Source organism: Oryzias latipes, chromosome 4 (assembly GCF_053564925.1).
Source record: "Oryzias latipes strain Hd-rR chromosome 4, Olatipes_Hd-rR_3.1".
NCBI classification, from domain to species: domain Eukaryota; kingdom Metazoa; phylum Chordata; class Actinopteri; order Beloniformes; family Adrianichthyidae; genus Oryzias; species Oryzias latipes.
Window position 1 is genome coordinate 32,416,984 of NC_136240.1, and position 26,089 is coordinate 32,443,072.

At 41.7% G+C, this 26,089-nt stretch overlaps 1 protein-coding gene across 3 annotated transcripts; it reads left to right on the forward strand.

The window, feature by feature from the left end:
* On the forward strand, positions 1 to 26,089 carry reps2 (RALBP1 associated Eps domain containing 2). Of its 3 annotated transcripts, none has more exons than XR_013655803.1 (19): positions 1 to 384; positions 8,342 to 8,465; positions 9,990 to 10,177; positions 10,941 to 11,049; positions 13,810 to 13,916; positions 13,998 to 14,130; positions 14,212 to 14,275; positions 15,301 to 15,469; positions 15,546 to 15,599; positions 15,753 to 15,825; positions 16,025 to 16,078; positions 16,311 to 16,359; positions 16,454 to 16,590; positions 16,682 to 16,743; positions 16,824 to 16,910; positions 19,136 to 19,941; positions 21,599 to 21,732; positions 23,227 to 23,332; positions 24,660 to 26,089. XR_013655803.1 is itself a non-coding variant. In XM_011474460.4 (19 exons), the coding sequence occupies exons 1-19, from the start codon at positions 193 to 195 to the stop codon at positions 24,726 to 24,728; spliced, it is 1,998 nt and encodes a 665-aa protein (XP_011472762.2). In that variant the 5' UTR covers positions 1 to 192; the 3' UTR covers positions 24,729 to 26,089. The 3 variants fall into 3 exon arrangements, 2 of the variants coding, with proteins under 2 accessions (XP_011472762.2, XP_011472763.2); XM_011474460.4 differs by having other exon boundaries at positions 19,855 to 19,941; XM_011474461.4 differs by lacking the exon at positions 8,342 to 8,465 and having other exon boundaries at positions 11 to 384; positions 19,855 to 19,941.

The window sequence follows — 26,089 nt, forward strand, 5'->3', positions numbered from 1 at the left end:
ACAATCAATCACAATAAGCGGTAGGAGTGGACGCAGTAGTGACTGCTCCTGAAGGAGGAGGAGGCTCGTCGGCTGCCAAACCCGCTTCCAGCGTCCTTTAGCAGCTGAAACAGGAGGAGCAGCGGGATGTATTGATCCGTCTGGCAGCAGCGCGTCTCCCGAGGCTCGGATCCTCCATGCGCCAGTTCAGGGATGGATCAGGAATCCAGTGCGGCGGCGGCGGCGGCGTCCGGGGCCAGTTTCATCTCCCTGAGCGAGCACGAGCAGATGTATTTCTCAGGTTTACACGGTCTGTGCCAAGCTGACGCCTCTGGAAAGCTGTCGTCTAGTAAAGTGGCGGAGCTGCTGAAGGCGTCTCAGCTGCCCGCTGAATCCCTGCATAAAGTGAGTGCTGTGTGGGTCATCAGGTGTGAGGCTGCTGCGCCCTCACACACCCGTTAGGTTTCAGCTTCCATTGTGATTGCTGCGTGTGCAGAACACACTGGTTATGACAGTCAGCTGCTCCTCAGAAGGCAAATCACCTTACTTGGTTGAAGTCAGACTATGAAAAGTCTAATCTAGGACTGCAGACTGCCTCTTTACCCACAAAAGGCTTATTATTCTAATAACTGAAGCCTTTCAACCGCTATCATTGCTGTATTCCTTGTTTTTCTCTCTCATCCGAGCTGGTATCCGGTTCCATTTTTTTTGTTGCACTGGTAATATTAGGCTGGGGTTGTGAGGGCCTGCAGGAAGGTAGAGTCTAAACAAAAGGATGATAAAAAGTGGTTGCAGGCTTACTTCGCACCAACAGTCCCACCCACAACTCAGAAGATGACTTTTTAATTAACTGCTGCTTTGCAGAAATTATGTCCTAGAAAACAACACAGCTTTTTTGATTTTGAATTTAAATAGCATCATCATAATTAAAACACCGCTTTTACAACAGATCAAAAGATGATCAGAGTGAGACTTCAGCACAAAGAACGGTTGAATTTGCTGCATCAGGAGGTCATATTCACTGAAATCAAAAGCTTTTCCAATCTAAAACATCGTTATTGGTCATGTTCCACTTTACCATAGGACCCCTTATTTTGTAGCAGCTTCACAATTCTTGCATCCATTGAACTTGTGAGTTTTTGGAGAGTTTCTGCTGAAATTTCTTTGCAGGATGTCAGAATAGCCTCCCAGAGCTGCTGTTTGGATGGGAACTGCCTCCCACCCTCATAGACATTTTGCTTGAGGATGCTCCAAAGTTTCTCAATAGGGTTGAGGTCAGGGGAGGATGGGGGCCACACCATCAGTTTTTCTCCTTTTATCCCTAGCAGCCAAGTATGCAGAGTTATTCTTTGAGTTGGTGCATTGTCATGAACGAAGATAATTTTGTTACAGAAAGCACAGCTCTTCTTTTTGTACCATGGATGAAAGTGGTCAGTCAGAAACTCCACCTACTTTTCAGAGGTTATTTTCACACCTTTAGGGACCCTAAAGGACTCTTCATGTATGTCTGGGCCCACTGCAGTCATTTCTGCTTGTGAGTGTTTTATAGGGGGAGCTGAATAGGTTTACATAAAACTGCAAGCCTCTGGAGGATCCTACGCCTTAATGTTGGTGGGACTCATCCATCCATCCATCCATCCATCCATCCATCCATCCATCCATCCATCCATCCATCCATCCATCCACCCACCCACAATGGTTTGGGCCCCCTCGCTATATTCCTCGTGGCTACAGATGTTTCTATGTCCTAGAAAACAACAGGTTTTTATTTGGGCAAAGAAAGGCATAATCATTAAAGGCACTTAGATTGCTTTGGAAATTGATCAAAAGATGATCGGAGTTGGACTTTAAAAGCCTGTTTTAATCTCAGCCATGCTTGATAATAGAGTCCTACATTGTGCTGTCCCATCCCAGGAACAGAAAAACGTGTTTTTCGGCTGGTTTCACGCCTCTCCCCGTCCCCGGGGGACTGCCACCCGGCAGCGGCAGCTATTGTGTGTCTGTGTGGGTGTCAGGAAGTTTCCTTCCTGTCTGGCCTGGATCTGTGCCCTGACTGACACACGGCCCTCTAAGCTGAGCTCAGCTCTGCTGCAGGATGCCTGCAGGATCACTCCTGCACTCCCCGTGTTCTCCTGGGTCAACGTGTCTCACATGTTTGTTTCCTCTGGTGTTGCCACTAAACACTGATGTTTTACCGTAAATACTGTCTGAGCGTTTTTCCTAATGGAGAACATTAACTGCCTCACACCTGAATGATGTATAACTAGAATTACTGAGGAGATATTTCTCTTTTCTAAGCTGTTTACGGCCGATGAGCACAAAAGCACTTCCTGCTGCTGCAGTGTAATCAGTCACATGCAGACTTCTTGTCTGTTGACTCAGATTATTTTCACACCAACTGAGCAAACATTCCCCGCAGCATTTATCAGCCACAGCAGGCCGAGCTCACAGGTGTGTTCAGGTAGCAGTGACACGTTGGCAGTTCCAAGTTTCCGGTAAAAAGGTGTCACATGGACACAACTGTGAGCAGCTTCACTCAGACTCTTGATGCAGAGAGAAATCTGCTTCTGTTGGTTTGAAGTTTATGGGTCATGTGGTTTTTGGGACAGCTTTGCTCTTTCTCTTTGACAAAAAGAACAACAAACATTACACAACAGAAATAAGACCGTGCACCCTCCTGTCCTCCGTCTTTCTGCAACGCAAGTATTGATCAGTTTGCTCCAGATTTTGACAATTTGATCCATAAAAGAGTAAACTCTGCTCTTTGGCTGCCTGTGTTGGAACTGAAGTTAAAATTCCAAAAAGTCTTCTTTTAACAGCAGACATACACTGATACAATTTAAAATCCTCCATCGGCTCCATTACTCCAAAGTACGATTGCACAAAATATATCCTACAATTACTCCCATTTGTGACAAATATAAAACATGTGATGTCACATTGGCTCATGCTTTTTGGTGTTGTCCCTCATTGACTGGCTTTTGGGATAGAATATTTGACTGGTATTCCAAAGCCTATGGTTGCTTTATTCCAGAACTATCCCGACCGTAATGCAGCAGCCACTAGAACTTGGGTTGATGGCTGCAAAAAGACACTATTTGCGAGAATGGAAATCTACAGCTTCTCCCTATTTTACAGCGTGGCTCACAATAAACTCTGGACACTATTTCTAAATCACTGTTAGAAAGTTAAAACGATATAGCTCTGTATTGAGACTGCATTTTTGAAGAAAGATGGAGAAATGAAGTGTTTGTCTTCTGTTCAATGTGTCCGACAGGAAACTTTATGCTTTTTCTTTATTCCCTATTTGGATGGCCTATAAATACATATTAAATAGAATGTAACTGGCAATTATTTATCAACTTTTCTTTTTTCATTCTGTTTTGTAATGGTCAAAAGAGCACCTCAACTGTTTGTTTTTGCTTGTCTGTCATTTTGTCTATTTAAAAACGAAAATAAAATATCAAAAAGAGTAAAATATTCCAAACGTCAGTTGTTTATTAGCTGTAGTATAATTAATAAACCATGACAACTTCCTTTTGTTGGCCATGCATATTTGCACTTTAAATCTAAGCTCCAACTGCAGCGACACAAGTCTAACTTTAGCAGTAATTTTATGATATTCATTTTAACTAATTTCATTATAAATACATTAATGAACACACGTAGTTAAAGACCCATTCTGATGAAAATTGTATTTTTAACATGTTCTTGTATCATTTTTCTCAAGATGGAAGACAAATATAAAGACGATTAAGCTTAAAATTGCATTTTTGAGTATTCCTTTAGTCAAATTGTTTTGAATCAGTAGCAGATGAAAAAAATGCAATTTAAAAAAGCTTGTAGCTGTGATGTAGAAGCTACAATCAGCAGCCCACAAGCTCCCTGCTCCGCTCCATGCTGATGCATCCACTGTCAGACAAATAGATCCATGAACGTTTTTGTTTTCCTCGTCTGAGCTGGAATCTGGATCTAGACTGTTCGGCTGCATAGCTCTAATATTGCTCGCCATTTTTGTTGCACCTCTAATGTTAGGTTGGTGGTGTGAGAGGCTGTAAGCTAGCGGGAGAAAGTGTAAGCAGATGGATGACGGGAAGTGGGGGTGGGCCTACTCTACACCAACATTCCCGCCCACAACTCAGAGGGGAATTTCTTATAAACTACTGACGGTCTGCAGAAACTATGTCCTAGAAATCGACACAGTTTTTTTGATTTTGGGTGAAAACGGCATCATCGTAATTAAAAAACCACTGGGAAGGCTTTTAAATTAGATCAAAAGATGATCGGAGTTGGACTTCAAAGCCTAACTCACAAGTTCATAGTTCAGCTTTGGAACCATAACAGGCAGGGTCGAATGGACAGACTCTGAATCAGTGGAGATTCTTTGTAGAAGTAAACAAACAAAAAGAGCCCAAGGACAGAACAAATCTAGGAGGTCATAAAAGAAGCAGAAGGACACTAACAGTGAGTCCTTTTCAACTCAAATGTACTTAGAGTTCACAATTCAAAGGAACCTGGTCAAAAATAGATATATCGGAGGGTTCAAAGAGAGAGACACTGCTGAGCAAAGAGAACACAAGGACTTATCCCACATTTCAAAAAAACATCTGGATTATACCCAAAACATTTGGACATTTGTTCTCTGGCCTGAGTCAGAAGAAGAATATTCTGGAAGACTTTACATCCATCCTAAAACTCACAGCACTTCAGTAAAATAGCAATAGCTGAACACGGTGGTGGAAGTGTAATGGTGTAGGACTGCTTTGTAGGTTTAGGAGCTGGACATTGCTGTGATTGATGGGAAATGTAGTACAATCATCCAAACACTTGTATCTGTAGTATCTGGAGCAAAAACATCCCACAGCATGAAACTGAAAAGTGAAAACAGGATAAAGTTGGATAATGTCTACAGAGTAAACACAGTGTAGTAAGGAGGTGCAGGTGGATAAACAAAGAATAAGGATAGGCTCCAGCAGCGTTAGGACTGCAACAGGGATTAAGTAGGTTTAGAAAATGGGTGGATGGAGTAAAGGATAAGTACGACTAGCCAGTTTCCTTCTTTGTGCTTTTTCCCCTGAACACGGTCAAACAGTACGTCCTTCTAGTGAGTAGAGTTGGAAAATGCACGAGTTCCAGTTCAGTTTTTGGTTCCTTTCTGGAGGTACTGTGTGTGAAAGCAATCCTAACCAGATAAAAGTGGGAGATTTATTACAGTTATCAGGCCATTCAAACTGAGTCCTTGGGATTGTGCTGTTATGAAACCAAACTATATCTGATTGGTGTTGTGACCTTGAACCTCCAGAAAAGGATTCGTTATAAATCAAAGACATTCATACACAGTTATTAGGCTTTTTTATTTTTTTTTACTTTTTGAACATGAAAACCATATTAGTGTTTCCTCGGGTTGTCATTTAAGGGGTCAACATTTTTTCACTGCTCTGTAACCTCCATGGAGTCTCAGAGTCACTTCACTTTGTAACATCCGAAGTCCTGCCGTGAAATTAAACTACCTACGTAAACAATGAAAAAAGTGTAGTTATGCTACAGAGCCGTCATGCTAAATGCTCCTGACTTTGTTTACTCCTCCCTGAATAGCTTTGACTGAGGTCGGACCTGTCAGACCAGTTGCTGAAGCTCTGCTTCGTTGTTCCTGAATGATCTCATCCTCCGTCTTTCTTCACCGACTTCATTAAAGGCTGGCCTTCACAGACTGATCATGTGGTCCTCCTAAAAGCGGGGGGTGGGGGTGTCGAGCAGTGTCGGTCAGTCCTCAGACAGCACAGACAGAACATACATGTTTCAGAAATTCATGCTCAAGTCATGCATTCATGGCCTTTTGGTGGAGGGAATTGTTCTGAACAGTTGTAAGTTGGGATCATCTATCAAAATAAGAGTCTATTTACATGCAAACCTAATGTCTTCTTATAGTATTGAGACTGTTTTGAACCCAGGTGAATTTCTGGGTTCGGCCGTGGTGCAGCGGTAGGGCAGTCGACCCATGATCGTAAGATTGCAGGTTTGATTCCCGCCTTGCACGCCCATGTGTCGAAGTGTCCTTGTGTAAGACACTGTTAGCGCCAGTGTTTGGCAGCGGAGCCGCCGCCAATGTGTGTGTGTGCATGGGTGAATGGGACTGTGACTGTAAAGCGCTTTGGGCCTTCGTAAGAAGGTAGAAAGCGCTTTATAAGTATACGCCATTTACAATTTACCATTCTAATGAACTCCTGCTGCTCTGCAGAAACTGTGTCCTAGAAAACAACATGTTTATTGATATTGGTTAAAAATGGAATAGCCATCATTAAAAGACCAATGGGAACTTTTTGAAAATAGATTAAATGGCGATGGGAGTGAGACTTTATAAAGGAAATCTCTATAAAACACTCAGATTTTACTTTTCCGTGTTTTGGAAGTAGATCTCTTCCCTGCAAAGGTTGTCTGTACAGTGCGTTCCAAATGAACATGCAAATCATATTTTTCTAAATACCCAATTCAAATGACAGTCAGTGTAATTTTTAATCCCTAACCATTAGAGTTTATATTAAATGTTATTGAACAAACCTCCAAAAGATAACAGTATTTAAAAAATAATAATAAAGACCTTCAAATGGACTGTTCTATTATATTACGCACAACAGAGTTCCACAACATTTGATAGATTCTAAAGAACTGAAAATAATAATTTGTTGAATTTGCTGCACTAATATTTACTGAAATCCAAAACATCTTAATTGGTCAGGTTCTATTTTAAAATAGGGGGCCTTATTTTGTAGCAGCTTCACAATTCTTGCATCCATTGAACTTGTGAGTTTTTGGAGAGTTTCTGCTGAAATTTCTTTGCAGGATGTCTGGTGATTGATGTCAGTGATCCAAAGAGCCCTGAGACACAATATCATCCATGAGTTGAATTGAAAAAGAACAAATTTGATCTGTTTGAGCCTTAAATGCAATTTGCATAATAATTTGGAACACTATGTAGTGAGACCTGCATCATTAGCAGAAGTGAATTACCATGAGAAAAAGGAGGAAAACAAAGATGTGGACCAAACAAACAAACAAATAAACAAACAAGAAAAATCTAAGTAATTAACTGCATTCATAAGCTTTTAGAAACACACAAGAAAAAAGAAGTGAATGTCTTATCTTTCAATCGTTCGTTGTTTTCAGGATTGTTTCTTTTTCTACAATCTTGATTTATAGGAAACAGGAAACAAATGTTTTATTATGAAATGTTTTGACTCTTTGTTAAATGATTTAGATCCCATTCAATTCAATTTTATTTGTATTGCCCAAATTCACAACAACAGTCGTCTCGATGGGCTTCGGATCGGTCCACAGACGCAGTGAAGGTTTTAATTTAAACCAGGAATCTCTCAGAAAACCAGTTTGCCGTAATCCTCTTGTCTGCTTATTGACCTTTAAACCGTTAGGTACAAAACTTTAAAGCTCACTGTCCTTATCAAAATCTGACAGAAACAGGATTTTCATTTGGTTCCGTTGCTTTGAAGGCTCAGATCATGAAAAGGAAGAGAACACGCCTTCATCCGTGTTTTTTTTGTGGCGACCTCACCAGGATGTCGTTCAAAAACACCCTCGGGACTCACGCATACATGATTCCGATGAACATGAGCCGCCATGGGCCTGTTCCCAGTACAAATTTGATTTGAAAAAAGTGGGCGTGGCCATGTTTGGTTTCTGATGAAGCGTAGAAAGTTTACTTTCACCGAGACACTAACAATAATTTCCTATAAAAAAGCATCATACTTGCTGTAGAGCGCTTCACTTTGAGCCAGAGGCGGAGCTATAGGGGGCAGGGGGGTGTAGTGCCCCCCCCCCCCAGCAAAAAACGTAAAAAAATAAAACGGTTTGAAACATGTATTTTGGATCCTTTCATTCTAGTGGTCGTCCACTCTGCTGTTCTCATTTGCCCTTATAAAGTCCCCCATATAAAATGTTCTAGCTCCGCCCCTTGATGAAGCTGTTATTTGGACAAACTAAGAAAGTCTGAGTGATTTTCCAAAGATGATCACATAAAATTACAATAACTGTGTGAGTGTTGTTTTCATGAAACCCTTTTTGTTTGAGTGTCCCAGATAACGCTAATCTTCTTGAAAGCATTAGCCATAATTTTTAAAGAACAGAGCAGGATCCGCACAAGCCCCTTCACTGCTTATCCCTCACGTGCTGTTTGCCCATCTTTTCTTTTGGTAGCAGAACCCAGTAATTTGGACAAAACAGGATCCAAATTAGGCTCTGTAGGAATTACATGTCTAAATTTCCTCTGCTCCTTGTGGGGAAATCTGTCAGAATCATCGAAACTGGTCCAGAAAGGTTTTTTTTGCCTCAGCTGGTGTTGTCTTTTCAGGTGACAGAGGTGTGCGGAGCCAAACATCTGGGTTACTTTGGTACCGCCCAGTTCTACGTGGCGCTGAAGCTGCTCGCAGCGGCCCAGTCTGGCTTGCCCGTCCGCCTGGAGAGTGTGACGGCGAGTAAGTCAGCCGCTCAAAGTGCAGGCGTCTTCTGAGAGCAACAGGGGATCAGGAGATTAGCGGAACGTGACTGGATTTGGTCTAATCTGGATGAAGGGGGGAGTCAAAACTGCTAAGTAGGTTTGCCCTCATTAGAGTAGTGCACAATCAGCTGCACCCCCACCAAAGACAAAATCTGTGGCCCCACCCTCAGCAGCACATAGCTTGATGGATTATTACTGGATCAGAGATTCTACTTCACTGCTGCTTGTACTCGACGCTTTCACTGTGATTCATTCACTCCTTTTTTTAAATCAGAGGTGAGAATGTTTAAAGAATTTGCAATAAAAAAAATTCCATTTTCACTTTTTGTGGGGAAAATTGTGAATCTTTAAAGAACCCACTCCAATGAAAATAGTATTTTTGGTGTTTTAACATGTTCTTGTGGCATGTTCTCAATGCTGACACACAGATCCACATACGTCTTTGTTTTCCTCGTTTGAGCTGGAATCTGGTTTAGAACTGCACGATATTGCTCTACATTTTTGTTGCACCAGAAATGCTAGGATTTAAACAGATGGGTGATGGAAAGTGGGGGCACAGCACAACAGTCCCGCCCACAAATTTCTAATGAACCCCTGCCGCTCTGTAGAACTATGCCCTATAGAACCACACAGGTTTGGGAATTTTTGGCTAAAACTGGCATAATGATAACAGTAATAAGACTACTGGGAACGTATGGAAGTGATTCTGTAGCATAATTAAAAATAAAAGTCAGTACCAGAAATGCTTTTTCATTTTCAAAATGAAGCTGTGTTTGTTGACTTAAAAATAAAAAAGCAATCCGTCAAACCGTTTTTTCTTCTTCTTCATCAACACTGTTCATTCTGTTACTTCATTAAAATGATAAGGAAAATGGTATTTGCTCTAGCACAGATTTAGCCATGCTAAACTTTTGCCAATTGCTGGTAGCACCAACATTGACACTGACATCATTCCCCCCTGGAAATGCTGACTGGAAATTAATTATGCAACACTTTCGCACGTTCAATGTAAAAGCAAAAATGCAATCCCCTCTTTGCATTTTTTCTTTAATTATGTCACAGATTAAGTAGAAAATGAAAAAGCATTTTGGATAATTGATTTTTAATTTTATTTTTGAGTCAATTGATGCAGTTACATTGGGAAAATGAAAAAGATTTTCTGTTAATCTATTTTATTTGCAAATTAGATATTTCTACTTCAAGTTTGCCACACATTTACTAGATAACTTTTTGAAAATGAAATGTCAAATACCATTTTCTTTATCATTTGAAAGAATAAGCAGTGTTGAAGAAGAAAAGACAAAAAGCGGTTTGGCAGATTGCATTTCAATTTTGAGTCAGCGAATGCAGCTTCATCTTGAAAATGAACAAGCATTTCTGGTATTGACTTTTATTTTTAATTATGCTGCAGAAATACTTCCATAGGAACGCTTTTACAACAGATCAAAAGATGATCAGAGTGGAACTTAAAGCGTCTGAATCCTGTTTTTGGTTTTTTCAGATCTACCTCTGCCCAGATTTGTTGGGCTGAAGACTGAGTCAGAGATGCGCTATGCAGCACCTCCTGCTGCTGCTGCTGCTGCTGCTGCTGCTGCAGAACTCCAGTATTTGTCCACCACTGCTGCTGGGACCTGGAGCCCTGCAGACAGGAGCACCTTCAGACACCTGGAGGCCAAACCGGACAGGAAGGTGACGGAAGCACAAAATAAGCCTAATTTTGACACTTTTGGTAGAGATTTGCAAAGGAGCATTCTAGTTAGTAGAATTATTAAAACAATATACTATCTGTTTAAAAAAAACTGATTTACATCAAACAGATTCTTTGCTGAGTCTTTTGTGTGAGCTCCTTTTGTAATAAATTTAATACGGTAATTGTATTGTGTTCAAAAACCAAATCATTACCTCCACACCTCCGTCCTCCACAGATATACATTTCAGGGTTTTTTCTTAGAAAAAGGAGGATTCACTCTATAGCATCTGGATTTTTTTGTTTTAGTTTTTTTCTCTCATGAATTTCAATATTTACCACTCTAACTATAACCAGCATTTCTGCCCTTTTCATGTCTGACCTGGGGGGGTTTATTCATGCTTTTGTTGTTGTCACAAGTCGATGTTCATCTGTAGCAGTATTTTCCTGACCGTGTTAAGACGAGATGACAGACAGGATGCCCTGGTGTTTTTTCACCTGTTGTATTTTGAGCTGGAAGAATCGCTCCATTGTAACAAGATCGGTTTCAGCCGATCTGTTCAGACGAACAAACTTTAATGTCAAGAATCTCTGCTAAAGTTCTGACGCACAGCATTAGTCAGATTAAAGAATTACAGACCTGAATTTGATGGAGTACCACTACTTTAGGATTAGTAAACATAGTTCACATCACTGTTTTTTGGATGAATGCGTACGTATCATTTCACTGCATGATAAGAAAGTGTCGTTCCTCTCTGTTTGAAGGAGCCCTGGTCCCCTCCTCGATCCCCGTGCAGCTCCCCGCCTCGCTCCCCACTCACCCACCGCAGCTACCCGCACGCCAAGCAGAGAAACGGAGTCGAAGCACAAATCAGTAAAACAGTTTGAAAGATTCTCACTGTTAACAAACCATCTTGTCTGACGGTTTACTCCATCGGAAAATGTTTTGAAAAGACCATTTCTCTCATTCCTGTCTGCTTTGCTACGGTGGCCCTGAGGTGCAAATCACACCAAAGAATCACTCAAGGCAAAGAAAAGTAATAAAGAGAGACAACAATTAAATAAACAAAACAAGGCAATAAAAAACATTAAATTTTAGAAATAAAAAAAAATCAAGACGTTAAAAAAAAAAAAAGGAGAACAAACGCAAATTCCAGAAATCCAAAAAATGAAAGAAAATACAGAAATGGAAGGTATTGTGAGACATCGCTGATTGGATGATGAGTTTTGAAAAAGAGAAAAGCAGAAAAATGTTCGGTCTAAACTAAGGTGAAGAGCTGATTGATCAATCGCTAAACCTTTTTGGCCAGAAGCTTAAAGAAATATGGTCTGTCTGAAGATGTCGTCATGACAACCAACTTTGGTTAAATGAGGTGAGTTGACGTCATCATCCAATCAGTGATGTCCCATAATATTTTGTTGAATTTCTTTACATTTCAGTTTGATTTTGTTTTTTGTTTTTCAATACTTTTCATTTTGTTTCATAATTTTGGAATTCTGTTTTGATTTCTAAAACGTAATGCTGTTTTTTGCTCTGTTAACTGCTGTTGTGATCTTGAACGGTATGGAAGCGAATATGTAGCATAAATAAAAAGCAAAGTCAAAACCAGAAATGCTTTTTCATTTTCAAAATGAAGCTGCATTTTTTGACTCAAAAATATAATGAAAAAGCAAACCACCAAAATGCTTTTTCATTTCCTTCCTCAACACAGCTTATTCTGTCACTTAATTAAAATTAAAATGAAAATGGTATTTGACATTTCATTTTCAAAAAGGTTCCTGGTAAATGTGTAGCATAATTCATTTAGAAATGTCTAATTTGACAATTAAAATGGATTAACAGAAATGCTTTTTAATTTTCAAAATGTAGCTGCATCAAATGACTCAAAATTCAAATGAAAAAGCAATATTTCAAAATGCTTTTTCATTTTATACCTAAAACCGCTTATTCTGTGTCATAATTAAAACGAAAATGCAAAGAGGGGATTGCATTTGCATTTTAACATCCACCCTGGCAAACTTGTAGCAATATTCATTTCTTAAAGCATTAGCAGAGGGGAGGCGGGGCGATGACGTCACTGCTTTCTCCGTGTGTCCGGCTGCTGACTGACGCACACACACGCACCAGGAGCAGACTGTTAGCGGCAGAGACGAGGGTTTTGTGATGGTTGTGAACTTCTGATGAGTTTCCACAGCTTCTCAGGACTAAGTAGCTGCATGTCCGCCTTCTGCGGTCCTCCTCCGGACGCACCGTCGACAAGCTTTTTTCTTCCGACCGCCAGCTGCCTTCGCACAGCGGAGCGCGAAGCTCCGATGATCGCTGAAGGCGGAAATGCTGCTGCGATCTGAGAAACCATCATATGAATTTGTGTTTCCAGTGGTGTCCAGAACAAAATAAAGACTGATATAATTCACAGATATTTACACCTTGATCTGCAGCTTTGCGGTGAATTTGCTGTTTGATTTATTAAGATCCAGGAATCCAGGTTTGAGCAGGCCAGGTCCAGCGGTTTGTGAACAGGACCCGGTTTTAGGTGATCTTAATGTGAAAAATGCAGCAGAATGTTCCTTTAGCTCCCTCGCGAATCAGAAGCTGTGAATCGTAAGCCAACTTTAGCGTCGTCTGACCGCACGGATTTAAAAACATATGATCGAGCAGAGCAGGCCGTAAAATATTAGCATAACTGTAATAAAAGCACATTATGAAGATAGTCTCCTGCAGCTTCGCGCTGAGTGAGTGTTTTTGGTCCAAACAGCAACGTTTAGCATGGAGAAATCTGCTGTCTGTTGATGGAGCTCCAGCTGTCATCAAACAGCAAATTCACCGCGAAGCTGCAGATAAATGTGTAAATATCTGTGAATTACATCAGTCTTTATTTTTTTCTGGACACCACTGGAAACACAAATTCATATGATGGTTTCTCAGATCGCAGCAGCATTTCCGCCTTCAGCGATCATCGGAGCTTCGCGCTCCGCTGTGCGAAGGTAGCTGGCGGTCCGAAGAACAAAGCTTGTCGACGGTGCGTCCGGAGGAGGACCGCAGAAGGCGGACATGCAGCTACTTAGTCCTGAGAAGCTGTGGAAACTCATCAGAAGTTCACAACCATCACAAAACCCTCGTCTCTGCCGCTAACACAGTCTGCTCCTGGTGCGTGTGTGTGCGTCAGTCAGCAGCCGGACACACGGAGAAAGCAGTGACGTCATCGCCCCGCCTCCCCTCTGCTAATGCTTTAAGAAATGAATATTGCTACAAGTTTGCCAGGGTGGATGTTAAAATGCAAATGCAATCCCCTCTTTGCATTTTCGTTTTAATTATGACACAGAATAAGCGGTTTTAGGTATAAAATGAAAAAGCATTTTGAAGTATTGCTTTTTCATTTTAATTTTGAGTCATTTGATGCAGCTTCATTTTGAAAATGAAAAAGCATTTCTGGTTTTGACTTTGCTTTTTATTTATGCTACATAATCGCTTCCATAGAACGGACGTGCTTTTGTGTTGATTGATTTGTACTTCAGGGCTGGCGTAGCATTTGTTTGGTTGGCACATTTTTGAAATGACCAGCAGCAGATCCAGGCACAGATGTTTCCAGGTTTCTCTCCCGTGACAGAGGTGCTTTTCTCTCCTGTCCTTCAGCTTATGAAAGCCAACCCTCTCCTCGAGGGATGGCTCAGCTGGAGCGGCATTCCTTTCCTGGTCACCATGCGGGAAAAGCCACTGCGGAGCCTCCAGCTGTGACCCAGGTCCTCCCTACTGCTTCACAGCTACACCAGATGTGTGTGTGTGTGAGCTGTGGACTCATTGTGCGTCTTTGTGTCTGCCAGACCTCATCAGAAAGAGACCAGCAAGTCACAGATGAATGTGACAACGACCCCTGGAGGATCACAGAGGAACAGCTGGAGTATTACACTAATCAGTTTAAGACTCTGCAGCCTGACCTGGACGCCCTGATCCTTGGTTTGTACAACCCCCCCCCCACACACACACCAGCTTCTTACTGATCACACTTCTAACCTGAAGGAGGTGTTCTCTTTTCAGGAGGTGTTGCAAAGAACTTCTTCACTAAATCCAAGCTCCCCATTCCAGAGCTCTCCCACATTTGGTAGGTGTGCGTTCTAGTTCTGTTTCGGGTTTTCAGTGCAGAACTTCAGGAAAAAAAAAAAAAAAAAAGAGAGCAGAAACTTCTCTGGTGTTCCTGGAAAAAAGATGTCCAGCTTGGATTCAGCAGGTGCAAATGCTTCCTCACCGTGACCGTGGTCACCGCCACTAAAGCTCAACCCGCTGAAGTTATTTACACTTGAAAATGTTTCAGTAGATCAACAAAAAAGGTCATGGTTATTGCCCCAGTCAACCAACTGCAAAGGTTTTTCTGTGCCTTCCTTTTCTTTTTTTTTGTAAAATCAAATTTTCTTAATCAGGAAGCAGTTTTAACTCCTTTAGGCCTAAATTCATTTCTGATACGAGAAAAATATTCTTCAGTGTTTTATCCTTTCAAAGGGATGCTAAATGAATTAATGTTATGCAAATAAGCAGCATGTCACGTGAAGCGGTTAACATGAGTTAACTCAAAATGTGTTGTAAACGTCATGCATGACCTTATGTGATGTTTGAACCGATGTGTCCTGGTGGCTAATCAATTTCTTTGACTATTAATAATTTTTTCAATGTTTCAAGTGTAATAAAAATGCTCAATGATCAAATTTTGAGGGGTAAAAAGGCTGCATTTGAATTAAAGCTCCTGATGATTTTTCTTCTGCAGCGATGGAGGCAAGCTGGAAAAAAACAAAACTTTTTGTCTAAACAAAGTATCTCAGTCCAAAGAAAAATCTCTCTGACTCTCTGATGCCTGTGTGCATCGTTGTGTCTCCTGTGTACTGTCCATGCAATGTGGCAGATATTGTCTTAAATTAGCAGCAACTCTTCAAACATTTATTTTAAAGACCCACTCCGATGAAGATTGTGTTTTTGTGGCACTTCCAGAGGACTGGAGCTACTCTCCACTCCTTCAATTTTTTTGAGTTCCCTGGGCTCCACATATCTGTTACCTATAGCAACTAGTTTTGTGTTTTGACGTTCAACTTCTTTTTTCTCAACACCGGTTGAGGTTTTTTTCACTTCCTTTTTCAGGGAGCTGAGCGATGTGAACAAAGACGGAGCCCTCACGTTCCATGAGTTCTGCATCGCCTTTCATTTGATTGTAGCTCGTAAAAATGGGTACCCGCTTCCGGAGAGCCTTCCTCCAACCCTGCAGCCTGGGTTCCTGCTGTGTGAGGAGGAGATCCCAGATACTCCTGGAGTAAGAACAAAGATGCACCACAGAAAATTGGCTTTAGTTCCACCCTTAATTCCTTTTTTGTTGTTGTTGTTGTTAGAGCGCCGAGCCTTTGATCGTCTTTGAGGATGCAGAGGCGAGGCCCAGTCAGATGGTGAGAAATATGTAAATGTGAAGTTCCAGCTTAATGCCAGCAGGGGGCGCTAATAGATTAAAAATGGATGTCTTGTAGAGTGAACTTCCTGAAAGATACTTCTCACTTGATTATGATTTTTGTGTGAAGTTTCCGCTAAATATGTTTGTTTAGGATCTCAGTGTTAAAGATAGTCCCCAGAAGAGCACCAGAAAACAAGGCTTGGAGGAAGACTGCGGTGCACAGGGTACGTAGGAAGGTTTTTCTTTTCATTTTCCGATGGATGCTGGGAGGCCATGATAGTTCAGATTGACAGGATTATTGGCAGTTTATGAGAAGTCATAGATGAACCATCACATGCCGTTGTTTTCACCAAAGAGGGAAGTCGTAACCTGAATCAGCAACGCTTGGTTTGATCATCTCTGCGTCTCTGTCCACCCATGCAGGAGGGATCAGCTTGTCTCAGGAGGAACAGACAAAACCTTCTTCTTACAGACCAGGTGACTCTTCCTTTCAGTCACATCTTAAAGGCCAGGTTCCTTAGTTTTGTTCAAACTGACTCAGACGTGTCAAAGAGTGTTCACAAAAAGCACAGCGGGGTATTTCTGAAAGTGGAAACGATGATCATTGGTTGGTTTGCACTGAAACAGAAAAGCATCTAGTTGTTGAGGGGGAAGTTCTCGTTTCTCATTTCTGACAAAGCTGACGCTCCTCCTGTGTCCTTCCTCCCAGAGCCGCCTCAGGACCTGGACCTGCACAGCAGAACCAAAACCAGACCAAGGTGAAAACCGATCACTTTAAGCTGGATCCGTGTGCCGCCTGCTGTCCGTTAAACAGGGTTGTGTGCTCTCTTCTGCTGCTGGTGTGACCTCCAGGTCTCACTCCAGCACTTCTATTGAAGAGGCCATGAAGAAGGCCGAGGAGCCGCCCACCCCTCCACCTCGACCACAGAAAACCCACTCCAGAGCGTCCTCGCTGGACCTCAACAAGCTGCTCCAGCAGGGAGCTCCAGGTAAGCCCACGCCACTGTGTCGCCTTATTACAGCTGCAGGGAGGGCCAAAAGGGAAAATAGAGGCTTATTGCAAGTATTTTTTTTTTAAAGGAGTAAAAAGTGGTTGGTTGCTGCCTCCCCCTGCACTTCCGCCGAGACCATCAGCCTCGCAGGTCAGTCCGAGCGCGCTTGCGAGCTCTGTTGGTGCTGTGAGCTCCACCAAGTGACTCATGAAGAATCTTCCTTCCGCCAGGTTTCCCATTTTCCTAACGTTTCAGAGAAGCCGCAGAGTAAAGTGCCGCAGCCGAACTTCGCAGACTTCAGCCACTTCAAAGAGGAGGTGAGAACCACACTGCAGTCTGACAGACACTTGCAAACACAACCTGTATTCTGCAGGATTTTCCACACATGGCACACTGGAATATGAGGCGCACTGTCAATGAATGCTCTATTTTCACATTAATTACATGTAGACGACGTTCCGAACTTAAAGGCGCATTAAAAGCAAAAAAGTCAGTGACAAGTCCATCAGGCAGTCAGATTTTATCAATTGCATTCACAGTAACTCTTGAACTTGTTTGTAACACACTGCATGTTAGCCGGGTTAGTACATTTACACCTGTAACTCAGGAGGGAAACAGACGGAGACGTTATTGTGGCTACACTAACGCCCAACCCTGTCAGTAACACATGAGAAAACACAGACGACACCACAACATGTTAGCCACGTTAGCGTGTGACCAAAAACACCAATGAGTTGTTTCGCTAGAGGAGACATCACGTGGTTCCTCATGGGAGGGGAGCACCGCCATCTTGGTGAGGTCAAGTCACTGCTGCAGTGCATGCATGTGAACACATTTTTTGCCAAATGCCAGTTCATTGTTCGGGTTTTTACTGCCAAAATCGGAGAAATGAGTCCACGGAGGAGGAAGGCATAACATTTCACAGGTAAATACTATCATTTTTTTCTTTTAATGCTGCAGGGACTTCATTAATAGTAAACATGTTGACATGCATGATGATGCTGCAGGGCTATTATCAACATGCTGCATGATGAACATATAATTTGCTGTCAACATAAATGTAAACTTTATTTAGTTAAACCTATATACAGCATACTAGGACTAGGCTATTATAGTAATATAGATTTATAAATTTCTAACTCAGTGACTGAACTTTTCTTGCATGTTTCCATATATTCAGATTTAAGGAAAAAGTGTGCCTTAGCTATCAAAAGAGCTAACCCAGATGGATCACTGTGGTTACAAACTAGCAATACAGTCTGACTATGTTCAAAACAATTTGTGGAAACACATTTTGATAAGACTGGCCAGACTGTTGGCTTGAAACCTGACACCATAATATCTGTGTTACACAAATTGATCACTGACATGAATTAGTAAATTTATTGTTTTTCTTTTTGTTGAATTATTATTTATTTATTATTATCATTTTGACTTATTATTTATTTATTGTTATTATTTATAATTTTTATTGACTTACTATTGATTTATTCTACATTATTATTATTATTATTGTTGACTTGTTGGGCTTTTCTAAATAATTTCTAAATAATTAAAACTACATGTCAAAGAGGTCTAAAACTTCTAAATCTTTAGAAATTATTTTTTAAAATTCTTTGTATAGTTTTTTTATTTGTAAGAAGTCCTGCAACTATGCATGTTTAATGAAAGTTTGAGCTTTTAAGGCTGACAGTTTCTCCGATTTAACAACAACAAATGATGTATCTATATATATTATTATTTATATAATATATTTATATATATGTATGAATATATATAAATATATGTATATTATTTAAAAGCTACTTAGATGCCACCATAGGCTATAGAAATCATTGTCATGTGGGCGCTGACGACCTCACCAAGATGGCGTCGCGCTCCGCCACCGGTGGCCAGGCTTCTCAAGCGGGCGTGTCTCCTCTAGCGATATAACTCGTTGAAAAACGCCTAACAATGTTTCCAACTCTTAAAAAAAATACAGACTGAAGTGTGGACTGAGTACAGTGTATCTCTCAAAAATCTAACCCTAACCCGCTAACCCTAACATCAGTAAACACAACCAGAAGGAATCCATATAAGTTCAACTCCTCCTTTCTGTAGCAGCACCATGTTTTCTTTATTTAATCCTCCTTAGATTGTAAGAAAAAAGGCTCAGCTGGGTTTTTCATGACCCTGGTGCCCCTCAGAGGCTCTGACAGAGCCTTCTGTATGTTTATGAAGTTTAGTTGGTAAGACACATCGTATAACTGAACCAGCACAAACCCCTCAGAGGAACATTTTGTGTGAATTAGAGATGTTTTTCAAATCGGTTTTCTCCTCATAAACTGTTCTGCGGGGAAGTCAATGAAGCAGTAAAAGCAGCTTCTATATTTCTAAATCACTTTCCTCACCTAAGCTTGTCGACATTTTGGTTTTGGTTCACTTTCATGTGAGATTTAAACTGATTTGGCTTCCTTTCTGTCTCAAGTCTTTGCAGCTTTTTCAAAGTCTAATTGTGTTTTCCATCTCTGGTTTGTGTTTGCTGATCTCCCTTTTGTTCTAGATTTCTTTCACCCGGCAAACCTTCAAGAGGCCTCAGCAGATTGTGGATCAGGACTCAGTTTAGAGACAAAACCGTTGCTCATCTCTGGGTCTTGGTTCTAAAGCAGCTGCTCCCTTCTTCCCTCACTCCGCCTTTCTTCTTTTTGCGGCACCTTGTTGTTAAAACGGGGCCAAATGTACGCAGGCTTTGCTCTAGATGAAGCTATGAGGGTATTGCCTCAGGGACTGACGTGACACCAGCATGTCCTACATGCTGGGGGGTTTGCTTCTGCTGCAGCAATGGCCACAGAAGGTTTGCATCCCAGCTTCATTCCCAGGCCTGGATTCTGTTTTCTGGATTCTGTCACCAACACAACTCTGTTTAAGCCACCGGGAAAGATCTGATGTTCAAAGTCACTACCGCCAGCATCAATGTTGGTGAAGTGTCGGTTCTGTCCTCACACGTTTGCATTGTTTAACTCCTCTGCAGAGGGAAAGCAGGTGGCAACACATCAAACATGTTTAGAAGAGTAGAAATGATGTATGATCCATCATGTTGAGAGCAAAGAGCACTACATCAGGGTTCCTGCAGAGGATTTCCCTGCAGTGGGGGAACATTCATTCCACTCCCCTTAGAGGCGTTGTCGCGTGTTGCTTCACCTCGTCTTCGCATCAACACTGGCCTCTCACGGAAAGATGTCTCCCGTCGGTTTTGAATTCTGCTCACGCCTCCTTTTCCAGGAGGAGAGCGCTCTGAAACCCGAAGAGCCGGGCCCGCAGTCGAGATTTGGACTGAGCACAGAGGACTTGCAAAGTACATCCACACAGGTCAGAACCTCACCTTTTGACACATTTCTACATGTTTCTACCCAAAATGGCTCAACCTGCTTGTAGTTTCTCCTTTTGGGAAGATCCTGGTACTTTTGAGGACCCTTTCAGGAGAGGTTCTGGCTGTGAGGGGCCAGTCCTGAAATGGGACTGGCGACTGCTGAGCATTTTTCATAAACAACTGCTAAAAACTTGGAGAAGATGGTTCTCCACCTGTTCTAACTGCTTGTGTGCCGATTTAAACTGCAAAAAAAACCATTGAAAAAACATGGTGCCTAGGGCTGGGTATCACCAATAATTTCATAATCAATTTGATTCTATTCAAATGTTTTCGATTCTTTCCATCTCCTCAATTCGATTCTTTTGAATTTACACGTTTAGAAATATTTGTATAGAAATCCATTAATAATCTATAGTTGTTTTGAAGATTTTCACATTAATCTGATAGAGTTTACATACTGTAAAATGTATTAGTGAAATAATAAAGCAGTGAGATTGTTAACACTCCTTCATGATTTCTCAGAAGGAGAAGCTCCAACAAAAACGTGCAGATCATTAACACTGTAAAGGCTCTAAATAAATGTTCTGCCTCTCCTGGAGGGTGTTTCAGTTTGACCACTAGGTGGAGCTGGCGCTGTAGCTACAGCATTGTACTCTACCCCAGAAGATTTGAGCAAAAAACCACAAGCGGTTACTGTAAAAAATGCTTCCGTAAAAGAGTTCATGCCTGTGAGTCTACAAAGCTGTTCATTTAGTCTGCAGTGTATATTTAGGTCGAACGAGCGTTAGCATTAGCCGTCCTATGGGAAATCATCTACAAATTCATCTTCTTAACCGTTTTGTCCCTTTTGTGGTCATGGGGCTGCTGGAGCCTATCCTGGCCACTTGTGGGTGAAGGCAGGGGACATCCTGGACAGCTCGTCAGTCTGTCGCAGGGCCACAATCACACACACTCACATTCACACCAATGCACAATTTAGAGTCACCAATTAACCTATGAAGCATGTTTTTGGACGGTGGGAGGAAGCCGGAGTCCCTGGAGAAAACCCACGCATGCACAGGGAGAACATGCAGCCACTGTACATGTATCAGAGCCTATTAGTAAAGTGAACATGAACCTGCCGTCAATATTTTGGAAAATTTCTAACAGTTTACAGTTGTACACCATGATCATTTCAAAGCTTGATCTCGCCAAATATCACAAAATCTTGTGAGAGTAGCGTTAGGTCAAAGGAAAGAGTCATCTCTATTTTATGAATCGATTATTGATCTTGGATCAATTCAGATCAATTAATCGGTTCTATCAACCCAGCACTAGTGGTTCTCTCTAAAAAAAGAAATGTGTCAAAAATTCTTAAACTCAAAAAAGCAGTTTTGTTTTTTTTAAAGAAAAATATCTACCAATTGGATAAAAACTTGGTGACTTCTAGAAATGTTCACTTCCAAACTGAGAAAGTCCTGCATTTTGTGGTACATCACAAATTAGTGGCGAATGGCGTGAAGGGGTGCAGTAGTGTTGAAAGGATAAGGGGCATGAGGGCAGTTCTGCATCTCTGGGCTCCAGCAGCATCTTCTCCATTTGAAGGTAAACTAACCAAACATTAAATGAACCTAACACCGGTTCTCTTTGTGCTTTTCTTCTTGATGTCTTTTTCAGGACATTTCTGGGACGTGTCACAGCCAGGCACCACAAAAGCCAGTTCGCAGGAAATACCATGCAGAGAGCCAAGACTCTGAGGGCATCCCCCCACCTGCCGTGCCGTTCCCCCTCCAGGACAAGCCGGTTCAGAAGTGAGTCCAACACTTGTAGCCTGAATCTTTGCTGATTCTGTCTTCAGTAGCTGAAGCTGCAACAGCGGGTCAGTCCGATGAAATCTGGGTGTTTTTTGACTTGGTTCAGTCCCATTTAAAGCGGGAGGTCGTTCTCCTCCTCCGCTTGGCGCTTTTTTGTCATCAAAGGCAGGACTTTGGTTGAATCCGAAACAGAACAGTGGAAACTTAAATGTGAAAAAACTTAAATGTGACCAACCTAAACCTGCTGTGAAAAAATCAATCTTTCATCACACAATGTGTTTTATTCAGCTCCTTTTGATTTTCTTATAAAAATAAACACCCCATACAACAAAGAATGAGGGACAGAACTAGCTCTAATAGAGACATGGCTTAACTTGATCCAAAAAAACAAAAACCAGAACAGTCGGTTTGCTTGTAATCACTATTGCATTTAATTTGAAACTGAAAGACTTTCTTTTATAAAAGAAATCCTTTAGCAAATTTAAACATATTTCCACATATTGGCAGTTCAATCTGCTTTTAGTTAAACAATTATGCTTTTAGATCAGCTATCTAAAAACTTGCTTTAAATGCTTAATTGGATAACTTTATAAATGTATAACTTAACATATAATTTCATGCATTAATTATTTAGCAGAGTTTTACATATTCAAAGTAATGCAGATTTCTTTCATTATGTTTATCAATTCATCATGAACTATTTTACATAAACAAAAGCCACCAAAGTGATGCATTTATTTGACCAATAAAGAACAAATCCATAAAATGTCTATGAAAAACAAACACAACCATAACTTTATCATAAAAGAAAAGGTTAAAAAAAAGCTAAAGGCTAGATTGTGCTGCTCACAAACTTTACAGGAACATTTTGACATGTCATTATTGTCATTTGATAGTTGAGGAATAACTGACTGTTGAATACATGGAAGCATTTAAAAATTCCTTTCATGGCTGCAGAGTTCTATTTGGAAAGAGTCTTTATAGTCTGTGAATGTTCCCTCATTTAAAAAACTGTTGGTTCTAGTTTGCGTTTGCTGCACGTTCTGGACAGAAAGCAGCAAACCAGATCCTTCTTGAGTCCAACTTAAAGAAAAATAATAAATAAAGCTAAACCACTGTTGTTCATTTGTTCAGCTCTTTGGATTCTTTGGGATGTGTGCGTGTTCGGATGCAGTTTGGAAAATGAGGCGTTCTGATGCTGTCTTGGGGATTGTTTAGCGAACCTTTGAGTCAGCTTGAAAAACCCATGAAACCTGAACAGAAAGGGGGATTCAGCCGACATCAAGGCACGCACTAATTCACCATAATGACTCTAGCATGTGTGGGTCCGTCTCCTCTCGGAGCAGACGGACGGCTCGCTGAAACTATCGGAGCAGTAAACAGGGACCATCAATAACCACGGCGGCTCCGGAGCGAAGGCGGCCCTCTGTTGGCCGATCCTTTGGAGGAGCACGCACGTTTCATCTGCTGATTCTTCTGATGCTCTGTCAGGCTGCAGTCCAAGCAGAAGAGGACGATCCAGATGGCGATCCGTAAGAACAGGGAGACTAACGCCGTCCTGACTCGCCTGAACAGTGAGCTGCAACAGCAACTTAAGGTAGGGGGACTCTTTGATTTTTGGATCAACAGAACATTTTCCTGTAAGACTGTGTTTGTTTGGGTTTGCTTCTTCATTCTTTGCCCTCTCTGGAAAACCAGGATGGGAATAACAGACCTGCAGACCTTAGAGGTTGCACGTTTGACCCCTTAAGGCCTGATGTAACTTTAGATCATCTAGGTTCCAACGCTGAGGGGGGAGGCGCCCCGACCTGAACCTCTGTCACAGCAAACTACAGTATTCTGCGGCTCAACAAAAGTGTGCTCCTGTTTGTGGGGGAATTTGAGGTCGGCTCGTTTGCAAATGACAGAAAAACCTTTTCTTTCACCGCCTCGACTTAGTGAAAAGCTTCGAGCTCAGGCGTGTGTGTGTGTCCCCCCCGCCATCACTCAAAGCTGAACTAATGACAGAGACTGGGCTGTTTACGTTGCAGATCCGCCTGTGGCACACTCACTCACATTACCAACACATGCTGCATGCCTGTCATTCTGCTTGTACGTGCTCTTTCACGCTCACGTGGAACGCCTTTAATGTTGTCATGCAACGCAGGCTGCGCCGCAAAATAAAACAACACATTTCTCCAGTTTGATCAACTCTGGTTTCACTGGAGGGGATTATTTTAATATATTTTTTTTCTTCTTCTGTTGGAAAAAATGTCAACTGGGATGATTTAGATTCACTCCATCCCCTCAAAACATCTGTGGAATTCTGCAAAGACCGGCATACATGTATTTATATAGACTGACATACCAAGCAGCCACTACCACTCACAACTGCTGTCGTCAGCTACAACTGAGAGGGTGCAGATCCTTCAATGGATGTGTAAAAATGCATCTGATTACTGCTTCGTGGACCATCTCAGTTGTTGTTTGAAATTGTATGTACATAAATATCAGTTCCTGCTGAAGAAGCAGACTCCTCCTCTGAAGCTCTGGTCAAACCGACCGATGAAAAAGCAGGAAACGCTTTCTTCAATTCTTTCTTCAGTTCATTTTTTTATGGGACCTCGAAAATAATGAAGGCTTTTGTGCTGAAGGAAGGTTTTATCCTCAATCCCACTCAGCTGGAATCCAGCTAATCTGACGGCTGGATTGTCAGGGGGCCCAAATCACGATGAGACTAGCTTCAACTCATGGAGCTGACCCTGTGACCTCTCCACCTCTTCTAGGACAAATTACAGGTTTTAGTGGACACAGTGAGAATTTGCAGTTGTTTGTAGCCTCTGGCAGCACTCTGTTCCTGAACGCTGTCTCTCTAGCAAACAAACAACGTAATGGCATCTCTGCCTCAGACTGCAGCAATCATGCTTTCCTCTGGTCTCCTGCAGGTGGTTCACCAGGAGAGGGTCACCTTGGAGACCCAGCTGGAGCTCCTGCGGCCCCTGGCCTCCACGTGACTGCGCCCCGAGTCTGAGCAGACTGTTTTAAAGACTAACGTTCGAGCCCTGAGTAGCCAGTACTTCACGCGTGTTAAAGGGCTGATAATGACCCGACAGGCTGGGATGTAGCAGAGCTTCTGCTCCACGTTTCTATGCTAGTGCTAACTCCCTCCAGGATTCAACCACATAGCTATTCATTTGTGTGTTTTCTGAAATCATCAAGTTTTCATAGTTCTTCCATCTAAAGTTTGAACTAGTACTGTCACATTTTACTCAGAATACCGTAAACCTGGTGAAGGTTTATGGCCTGTGAAGGAGTCCCACTCCGATCGTGTTGTTTGATGATGTTTCCAAAGTGTTCCCAGTGGTCTCTTAATTATGATTTAGCCAAAATCTAAAGTTCTGTATAGTTTTCTAGGACATAGTTTCTGCAGAGCAGCGTTCATCAGAACCTCTGAGTTGTGGGCAGGACCATGATTGCGACAGAGTAAGCCCGCCCTCATTTCCGGTCATCCATCTGTTTACGCGCTCTCCCACTATCTCCTCGCAAACCCAATCTAACATTAGCGATGCAACAAAAATGGCGCGTTATATGGCAGCTATTCAGCCGTACAGTTCTGATCCAGATTCCAGCTCAGACGAGGAAAACAAAGACGTACATAGATCTATTTGTCTGCAAGTGAATGTATCAGAATGGAGCAGAGCAGGGAGCTCGTGGCAAGCTCTTTTTCAAACTGCATTTTTTCATCTCCTCCTGGGTAATTTAAGCTTCATTTTCTTTCTATATGTCCTCCATCATGAGAAAAAGGCCACAAGAACATGTTGAAAACACCAAAAACACAATTTTATTAGAGTGGATCTTTAACATGTCCTGGAGTGAAGGTGCTACTGATTCCTCTTTGTGCTTAAAACCAAGAAAAATTGCACATTGGGAGTGTTCAACAGCGATAAAGGTGTAGATCCAGACAGATGTGGCCTCAACAGAACACTCTTTGAAACGCTGTTTGAAATCAGTTTTCACTTTACACCAAATTTTATTATTTTGCTTTTTCAAACAAAAGAAAAGAAGTGTCTGGTTTTATTCCATTTTGTTCATGTTCATTGTGAAAACTCTTTGCACCAGCAGGATTTTACAACCGAGTAACAGAGAAGCACAGAACAGTTTCAGTCCGCCGACATGCAGGTTTGACCTTTTGTGCCGCTGAGGATAATCTTTAGACCACTGTCAATTGATGGAACCAAGTGGTTGAAATCTATGGAAGCATGAATGATACTGCATGGATGTTTAAGTGACATGAACACCAGGGTGTGAGTTACCCTGAAATGATGCACGTCGCAGAACTGCAATGTGAGCAAATCAATAAAATGATTTATTTTTA

Bases quoted from the DNA above. Each gene is read 5' to 3' on its own strand.
- reps2 (XM_011474460.4), top strand. From the start codon at position 193: ATGGATCAGGAATCCAGTGCGGCGGCGGCGGCGGCGTCCGGGGCCAGT. The intron at 13,917-13,997 runs GTCCTCCCTACT...TGTGTCTGCCAG, and splicing joins AGCCTCCAGCTGTGACCCAG to ACCTCATCAGAAAGAGACCA. The intron at 16,591-16,681 runs GTAAGCCCACGC...TTTTTTTTAAAG, and splicing joins GCTCCAGCAGGGAGCTCCAG to GAGTAAAAAGTGGTTGGTTG.